Source organism: Centrocercus urophasianus, unplaced genomic scaffold (genome assembly GCF_019232065.1).
Source record: "Centrocercus urophasianus isolate 14NV4802_14NV808 unplaced genomic scaffold, USGS_Curo_1.0 seq_325, whole genome shotgun sequence".
Taxonomy (NCBI): domain Eukaryota; kingdom Metazoa; phylum Chordata; class Aves; order Galliformes; family Phasianidae; genus Centrocercus; species Centrocercus urophasianus.
The window spans coordinates 33,232-42,315 of record NW_024884895.1 but is presented as its reverse complement, the minus strand read 5'-3'; the positions used below and the strand labels follow the sequence as shown (position 1 = coordinate 42,315).

At 58.2% G+C, this 9,084-nt stretch overlaps 1 protein-coding gene across 1 annotated transcript; it reads left to right on the top strand.

Annotated features, from left to right (window-relative positions):
* Positions 1 to 238: 238 nt before the first annotated feature.
* KCNIP2 (potassium voltage-gated channel interacting protein 2) lies at positions 239 to 7,604 on the top strand. Its single transcript, XM_042829877.1, has 8 exons — positions 239 to 341; positions 5,880 to 6,004; positions 6,223 to 6,292; positions 6,363 to 6,433; positions 6,645 to 6,752; positions 6,923 to 7,027; positions 7,264 to 7,326; positions 7,557 to 7,604. The coding sequence occupies exons 1-8, from the start codon at positions 239 to 241 to the stop codon at positions 7,602 to 7,604; spliced, it is 693 nt and encodes a 230-aa protein (XP_042685811.1).
* The last annotated feature ends 1,480 nt before the right edge of the window (positions 7,605 to 9,084 follow it).

The following is a 9,084-nucleotide window of genomic DNA, read 5'->3' as shown; positions in this document are numbered from 1 at the left end:
CATGGCCTTGCTCTGCTCTTACTCACAGGCACAGCCCTTCTTTGCCGGAGCTGTTGGCTACTGGCTCCTGTGACAGCCCCACGCTCACCCCTCACTCTCACGTGGCCCCAAATAGCAGAGGGACAGCTGACATCCTTGGGGACATCAGGGGTCCTTGGGGCTGCATAGCCCAGCAGCTGTGGCTAGAGAAGGGGTGAGAAGGCTCAAGGTGAGTAGGGGGCCATGAGACACCCCCATCATGAACCTGGAAGGCCTGGAGATGGTTGCGGTGCTGGTGGTCTTGGTTCTCTTCGTCAAGGTACTGGAGCAGTTCGGCCTCTTCGAGCCCGTGTCCTTGGAAGGTAACTGGAGTGGGAGGGGGCCATCTGGTGGGTTCCCACCTCACCAGGGTCACGGCTGTGTAGGGAGCCCCAGAGCTGCCCCCACGGATGCTTTTAGGGTTCTGGGACGTGGTGTCTGCAGCTGGTAGGGGTGAACATGGGGATAGGGTGTCCTGCCTGCTCCATGTAGAGTTCTGGTGGCCAGAGATGTGGGGAGGGGGTGGGACCCCAGTATGGCACAGGGATAATGGGGTGTCTGTGTGAGATTGGGGTGTGCTGGGGGCTCTGGGGTGCTCTGGGGGCAGGGAATGGCAGCATGCAGCCCACCCACCCGAAGGATGCTGTGGGTACACCATCAGGACGCGACGGGCACTTTGCCTGGACCACAGTTCCAGTGCATCCTAGGGCTGATGCAGACTCTGGATACCCCTGTCCCCCTGCTTTTGTTGCCCTAAGCCCTGTACCGAAGTCAGTGGCACTGCGGTGTGCTGGCTCCAAGCTGCAGTGGGGAGGGGGAAGCAGAGGGGAGCCTGTCGATGCCAACCCTACTGGGAGGCACAGCGCACGGCAAGAACCAGCCCTTGGCTGAGCCCTGTCCCCAGGGGCACAGTTCTTGTCCCCAGCAAGAGAGTCTGTAGCAGTGGGGATGGAGGTCCTGTGCCCACACATTCAGAAGGACAACAGTAGTAGTCCATGTAGTCCTTAATCTCATGGTATCACCACCATGAAGTTTGGATGGGCTGCCCCTCTCTATCCATGTCACCACACTGGGACCTGCATGTCCTCTTGGCTAGGGACACTGAGAAGCATAGGGATTTGCCCCAGCTCTAGAGACAGGAGTGGGACCAGGTGCCCTCAGCTCCCATCCCCACAGGGGTGAGTGGAGGAGAGGGAAACGCCTGGCCGGAGTGGCTGGGTCCTGGTACCATGCCCTGAGTGCTGCCTGTGTCTCTCAGAGGCTTTGTCACCCCCTGGGCTCTGGAGGTGGCACATAGGATGCTTTGCCTATTGAGAACGGCCCCAGGTGGTGTTGAGGATGGGGAAGTGTCTAGTGCCCTGCCTGCCTGTTGTTTACCAGCTGCACGCAATGACAGCCCATGGACTGCAAAGAGCCTGAAACCATACACTAATGGTTTGGGTCTGCTAATGGACGGCACTCCAGAGCAACCAAGGCGGCTGCACTTCCCCCACACACGGTGCTGAAGCCACAGCCAGTCCCCCCCGTCCCATCCGTGTGGCCATGCCGGTGTCATCTCAGGGGTGACTCTACACCTGGTGTCATTTTCCAGCCAGTTAATCACTGCCAAGTGCTGTCACTCCGCTGTGCCCTGCGCCACCGCCTGACCTGTGCCCATCACCAACCCCTGACAAGAGCCTGCCGTGGCCAAGTCCTCGGGAGGGGACAGGAGAAGAAAAAAACTGTTGTTTTTGGCTGCTGAAGTGCAGTATCAATAATTAATTGAGGAGAAATTGGCTCTGGCTGGGAGCAGGGCTGGGCAGGCAGACAGAGAGCCAGGAGAGCCGCCCATGTAACCGAGTGGATGAATATGAGATGGAGCTGCAGACTCTGAGTGATGGGATAGTGAGTGCCATGTCCCATCTGTGGGGTGGGTGGAAGGGATCATCTTGGTGAGCTCCTAGGGTGTGGTGGGTGGGTGGGTGCTGCCTGGGATGTGGGGCTGGGAGGCACCTCCCAGTGGGGTGAGCATCCCTGCGGGGTGAGGAGGAGGCAGAGGGCAGGACCTGGCCTTGCATCCTGACCCCATTGCCTCTAACTCCCAGCACTGAGCAGCCCTGAGGACCGTGGTGTGCACCCCTATGACTTGGCATAGCGTCACATCCCGCTCAGCCCAGCCAGACGTAATTAGCTTGCTGAATCTCTTCTCCCTCTGGCTTCACATTAATCTCTTCTCACACTGCTCCCCTCCCAACTCCCTCTGGCTGGGCTCTTGCCTCCTGTCACTGATGTGCCCAATGAGGGGACCCCAAACTGTTGCATCCCACATTCTCTTCTCTCCTGCCTTGCTGGGTCAGGCACTGCAGCTGAAGGATATCTTTCCCTGCTGCACGCTGGGATCTGCAGGAGCTGAAAACAGTAGGCATTATCCTGCTGCTCTGCTTCAGCTTCAAGCTGCTCCATGTCTTGGGCATTATCCACCTGACTGGGGGAGGTGGAACCAAAACTGTGATGGGGTTGCAGTGGGGTGGGGATGCGATGGAGTGGGTTTACAACGGGGTAGGGGTGCAGTGTAAAAGTTGGTCCCCGCCTCCTGTGTCAGGGCAGTGTGTGCAGTATGCAGGAGCTGCAGGGTGCTCTCAGGGTGCTGAGGAGAACGTGTTTTGGGGCATGGGGAGGGTATGCAGGTGTCTGAGGGCACCAGGATATAAGGAGCTCAGGAAGTGAGGGATTTGGGTGCTGGCATGTGAGTTATTGGGGATTGTTACAATACCAGAGTGGGGAGAGGCATTGGGATGTAGGGGTATCAGGGATGCTGGAATGGGGGATACCTGAGTCATTGGGATGTGGGGTGTTGTGGTGCTGCATTACTGGAAGTTGGGATGGCTGGGTGCATTAGGGTGGGGAGAATAGCTGGGTCTGGACCCAAAATAAGCTGGGGCAGGGGATGCAGGACCTGTCGCTTGTGCCTGGAGATGTTGGAGTGCAGAGAGGCACAGTGTTGCTGCTTGTTCCTTTTGGCTGCCATCTTGATCCGTGCTACCAGCAGTTCCGCCTGGGGTGAAGGTTGTTGGCAGACTCTATGCAGTGTGCTTTGAGTTTGTGAATTTACCACTGTACCCATCGTAGCCATCATTGAGGATGCTGTGAGATGAAGAGGTTGCAGGTCTCATTCCACTGGGCAGGATGAGGAGTGTGATGGAGGGCATGCAGATAACAGTGAGGCAATCGATGGCAGAGAGCAGGGAACTGTGCCCAGGGGCTGCTTGTGCGTGAGGATGCCCTTGAGCTGTTTTTTGACCCTATCACATCCAGGGTGGATGCTGGAGACAAGGGGACACTGTGCCATCCCCAGCAGAGCCCTTGGGTGTGCCAAAGCCAGGACAGCAAAGCGCCAGCCCCAGTCTCCCTCTCCTGTTGTTAAACTGCATGTGCTGAACCCTCTCCCTCCCACCCTGGGTCCCCCAGAATTGCGCCCTATTCGGTTTCCTCCTTAAGAAAACGCCTGTGTTATTTTTTTTTTTTTTCTTTTTCCTTCTTTATAACAAACTAAAGTGTAACTTGCACCCGACCTGACCTACTGCACGTGCCTATACCTGCTGCCCCTGTGAGTCCAACCACGTTTTTTTCTCTGTTGCATCTCTCTGGCTTGGTGGTTCCCCCTGCCCCATCCCTCCCATGGTCCTACTGCCAGTGCTGTGTCACTGCCTGCCCTGTCCCCAGGACTGCTCCTGCTCCTAGGGCTGGTCCTACAGTGTGATGCTGTTGGGGATGGGGCTGGATGCAGAGCATCCTGGGCAGGCTGGAAGGTGCCATGTCCCGATGCAAATAGCAGCCCCGTAAAATAGCTGGGTAAAACCATGCTTGCAGCATCCCTGCTGAGGATGCGTCTCCCTAGGCACACACTTGCCTTCTCTGAGTGGCTTTGTGTGACAACTCACTGGGGGCCACCGACCTCTTAGAACTATTCTCCACTACCTGAAAGCAATAGGGCCACCCACTGGTGTGTATTCAAAGGGACTTTGCACCTTTTGTCCTATTGCCTGCCTGCCTTTGGGGGCTGGAGCCCAGCATGGCATTTCTCTCCTCCTCTTCCTCCTCCCCACCTATGCTGCTCACCCTGTGCTGCTTGCCAGCTTGGGGCAGTCTGTGAGGCCCTGGGAAAGGGGGGAGCAGGTATGTGGCCAAGGAGCAGCACTAGGTTAGGAGAGATGGGTCATGGCCAACAGTGGGATAAAGTCTAAGGATTGGGGAAGGGGGTGAAGAGCAGGGGGACCTGGAAGCAATGGCAGTGACCAGGTTGAAGCAGGGGATGACTCCTGGAAGAGGCAACGGCCCTGCACTCCATTCCTTCCTGGCTGTCCCCACCCAGGGCCCTGGGCTTGGCTGCACTGGGGTGGGGATGCATGCAGCAGAGGGGCTGCATGGCTGAGCTGGGGGCATGCTTCGTGTTCAGCCCTATGGGCCAGCAGGATTAAACCCGGCCCCGTGCCCCTGGGTAGGACGTAGTGCCCTGGGGGATGCAGTCCCATCCTGGACTTCATCCCATACAGCCCCACTTGGAGGGAGTTACCCATGGAGCAGGCATTTGGCTTTGGGGCTAAAGGGCAGAGGCCAACCCTGCCATCTCCTTGGCTGCCAGGCTTCACTGCACACTGCTGTGCTCTGACGGATGTCCAGACATGCTGGCCATGGGTCAGGGCCACCTTTCTATCACTCCCTTTCAATGAGGGAAGCAACTGGGCCGGGTTTGTCCTGGGATGGAGCAGAAAGGCTGAAAGATTTGGGCTGGGCATTGCCTCCCTGCTCCATCCCCATCTGCATGCACTGGTCCCACTCACCCCATGCCGGACACCCTGCATCCGGGGCCCGCTGCTCTGTTAACTCTTCTTCTGCTTGGTGACTCCTTCTTTCTTCCAGGCAACCCGCCGGGCCAAACTAAAAAAGCGCTGAAGCAGCGATTCCTCAAACTGCTGCCCTGCTGCCGGCCCAAATCCATCCCCTCGCTCAGCGAAAGCAAGTGCTTCTTCTTGCCTTTGTGTGTGTGTGTCCACAGCAGTGCTGCTGGCTGCCGCCCCCCCTGCCCTGCAGCGTGGGGAGGGTCAGGATCAGTCCTGCCCCTGAGGGTCCGATCCGATGGGCTCTGCACCCACCTCCCTCCTCGCCTGCTCCCAGTCTGTTTTACCCCCTCCAGCACATTGGAGAGGCTCTGATGGGATGCACGGTGGTGGCTGGACCTGGCTGGGGGCAGTAGAACCACACCCTGGCTGGAGGATGCTGCTGGAAGTTTTGTGTCGGAGATGTGAAGGGGAGGGAGGGGGATGAGTAGAGACAGAGCCCCCCAGCCTGCCCTGGGTCATGCTTGGCCCTTTAGGAGACCCTGAATGGGAATGTTCCCTGTTCCACGGCATAAGCTGAGTCCCCCCAAGAGAAGAGGTGAGTATGAGGGGGCAGAGTCTGGGGATCCAGGGCCTCTCAGGGTTGTAGTGGGGGCTCTGGTCACTGCAGGAATGGGGAGAAACCATAGCTGAAGATGGGGCACAGCAGACAGGATGGGAGCTAGACAAGGCAGGAGGGGATGTTTGGAGTTGGGGGCAGAGAGGGGGGGCAGATCTCCTGCTAGAGACAAGCCTCAGCGCAGCACAGACCTTCAGGCATCCAGGGTCTCGGCTCTATGGGGCAGATGATCATGCTAGGGAAGAGCAGGCAGGCCTGCGTTCCCTCCTGGCATACACCTGGCTGCAGCTGAGCGGGACACCCCAGAAGCCTGCTGTCCTGAGTGGAAGTGTGCAGTGTGAAGTACACCTCCTGCCCCTAGCACTGCAGGGCTGGGCAGGACAGCACGGCTTCAACTGCCCTCTCCTTCCCCAACTTCCTTGCAGACAGTGTTGAGGATGAGTTTGAGCTCTCCACCGTTTGCCACCGCCCCGAGGGGCTGGAGCAGCTCCAGGAGCAGACCAAGTTCACCCGCAAAGAGCTGCAGGTCCTCTACCGGGGCTTCAAGAACGTGAGTAGCCCTCACTCCTTCTCTGCAGCCATGCACCCCTTGGGGATACTTTTGCGTCCTGTTGTCACACTCTGAATGGCTACAGATGGCAGCAGTGGGGATGTGGTTTCCCCTGAAGCTTTGGGGGGTGCCCCAATCCTGGGATTTAGGGGCAGAGAGCCCTGAGCATCACACCATTCCCCCTGCTGATGGTGTGACGCTTCCATTTGCCCTGGCAGGAGTGCCCAAGTGGCATCGTTAATGAAGAAAACTTCAAGCAGATCTACTCGCAGTTCTTCCCACAAGGAGGTGAGTGTGGGTCCCCATCCCCGGTGTCCCATGTGGGGCTGTCTTCTCTCTCACTGTTTGCCTCCTCCAGACTCAAGCACGTATGCCACCTTCCTTTTCAATGCCTTCGACACTGACCACGATGGCTCTGTCAGCTTTGAGGTGAGCCAAGGAGGGGGCCAGGCTTTGCCAGGGGCTCTCTGTTTGTGTGCCGTGGGCTGGGACTGCCATGGGCAGCTACTGAAGGACTTTGTTAGTGGGAAAAACAGTACAAAGCAACAACAGAAAGAGTTCTGTAGTTTCTGGTTGAGGGAAAAGACTCGTGGCATCTCTGTGGGGCTGTCATTCCAAAGGGTGACCACCTGCTTTGCAGGACTTTGTGTCTGGGCTGTCCATCATCCTGCGAGGTACCATCGATGACCGCCTGAACTGGGCCTTCAATCTCTATGACCTGAACAAAGACGGCTGCATCACCAAAGAGGTGAGAGAGGGGTCCAGGCTGAAGCAGCTCTGCACCCAGTGGGGATGAGGGCAGGGCTCAGGGCATTTCCTTGAGAATTTAATGGGTCCTTTGGGGGCATAATGAACATTTGCAATGAGAACCAGATGGAGGCAGAGCTTCTCCACATTGCAACACTGCCTTCCCTCCAGGAAATGCTGGACATCATGAAATCCATCTACGACATGATGGGCAAGTACACCTACCCGGCCATGCGGGAGGAAGCACCCCGGGAGCATGTGGAGAATTTCTTCCAGGTGAGCTGGGCACATCAGTAGGGACCCTGCATGCAGAAAACACCCTATGCTGGGGACAAAGCAGGGTTCCAGTGAGCAGCTTGCCTGGGACAGGGAGGTTTTCAAGCCCGAAGTGCTCTCTGTAAAGGTTTTGGCAGTGGGTGCTCTGCTTTGCATCCAGCCGCCATGGAACCTGGGCTGGGGGTGCTGGACTGTCCCCATCCCTGCAGTGCCCTCCACGCTGTGCTTGTCTCTAGAAAATGGACCGAAACAAAGATGGTGTGGTGACAATCGAGGAGTTCCTGGAGTCCTGCCAGAAGGTAAGGCCACAGGGCTCAGTGCAGCATTGCTGGGGCTCTGCACTAGGAACCATGTTCATGCCATCATCCCTGTGTGGGTGGGGAACAGTGCATCCCAGCACGGCCCGTGTAAGCCCCAGAGCTCCTGTCCTGTGTGTCAAAGCAGCTGGACAAGATCTATGGGGTGACACCCACTTTGGGGGAGCAGCCCAGAGAGCTGCTCTGTGCCCAAACCCTCCTCCTCCCTGCAGGATGAGAACATCATGAGGTCCATGCAGCTCTTCGACAACGTCATTTAGCTGTCTCCAGTTGAGCTCTTCTGACATCGGGCTCAGACCCCACTCCTCTCTCAACTTCTCCTTCCAGCCCTTCCTGCTGCCAGCTGCCACACAGAGACATGGTCAGCACCTGGATGTATCCTTCCCCCGAGGCCAGCCCCGCTTTCCTTGGGGACCCCACACAAAAGTGCCACCAAAGCGTGGGCACAGCTGGCATGGGGCATCTGGCCTGGGTGGGCTTCTTGCACCCGATCCTAGAGGGAAAGCCGCAGCCTTGGGCTGCCATAGGGCCTTCCCTGTGCCCCCACATCATGACCCCCCCAGCAGCCCCAGCACCGGCTCCAGCCCAGACCCTCCAGCAACACTTCTAGGAACTAAGAGTCTCGCAGCAGGCATCGGCGCCTCAGCTTCCTCCTGTGCCCTGATGTTAGGGACACGTCCCCTACATGGGACATGAACCACTTGTCCCCCTCCTCGCTCACTCAGGGTGCCGGGCTCCCTGTTTGTCACCAACAGCTGCCTGGAGCTGGGTGTGCACTCCTGTCCCACCCACATATCCCTCCGAGTACTGTTTGGGGGCTAATGTCTCCACATCAAACTCCTGCTCAGCCCCACCGGCTTCAGGTCCTAGTCCACAACCTGGCCCAGCTTCTCCCAACACTGTGTCCAGAGGGGCAGCAGCGGCTGGGGTCAATGGGGAACGGGTGAGCAAGGCTGTGCACCACACCAGGCTGAGCCCTGGTATCAGAGCCGTTCGGACCCCCTCACAGGGCCCTGAGCCTCAGCTGTGGAGCAGCCCCCACTGCTCCAGGCTTGGCTTGTGCAGACGTGATGTTTTTTAGCTCCGTCCACCACACTGTTCATCTCACAGCCCTGTTCCTGGGCGAGAGGGCAGGTAACCCCAACCCCAGCACCTCCTGTCCCGCTGGGTGCAGAGGCCCTTCATCTCTCCATTCCCCCCTCCCTCCTTCCCTCCCTCCTTCCCTCCCTCCCTCCCTACTCACGCTGCAGTCACATGGCGTGACCCCCGCCCAGGGCATGGTAACCCACAACCCGCTTGGCATCTCCAGTCTGTATATTTTGTATTATAACGATAAGATGGGTTAAAAAAAAAAAAATGGGGGGAGGAGTGGGGAGGAAAAAAGAAAAAGACAATAAAATCTAACCACGATCGCTATGCACACTGCTGGTATTCCCCTCTGCCTTTGTCGGACGTTTGGAGGGGGGAGCTGGGGAAACAGGGAGCACGGACACGAAGGCCGGCCCACGGCTTTCTCTGCAGTCCCCGAACCCCAAACTGAGCCGGCCCGGCTCAGCGCGCCGCAGCAAATCAGGTCAGCGCCCAGGGGAACTCGCGCTACAGCGGCACCACCGGCACCACCACCACCGCAGCGAACGCAAATGCGCACGCGCACACCCAAAGGGCGTCCGCGGCGCGCACGCGCAGCGCAGAAGTAAACACTTAATTCCCACCCCCTTCCCCATCCGCACCGCTTCCCTA

Excerpts from the sequence above, each read along its gene's own strand:
- KCNIP2 (XM_042829877.1), top strand. The coding sequence starts at position 239 with ATGAACCTGGAAGGCCTGGAGATGGTTGCGGTGCTGGTGGTCTTGGTT. Across the intron at positions 342-5,879 it reads CGAGCCCGTGTCCTTGGAAG|ACAGTGTTGAGGATGAGTTT; the intron begins GTAACTGGAGTG and ends ACTTCCTTGCAG. Across the intron at positions 6,434-6,644 it reads ATGGCTCTGTCAGCTTTGAG|GACTTTGTGTCTGGGCTGTC; the intron begins GTGAGCCAAGGA and ends CCTGCTTTGCAG.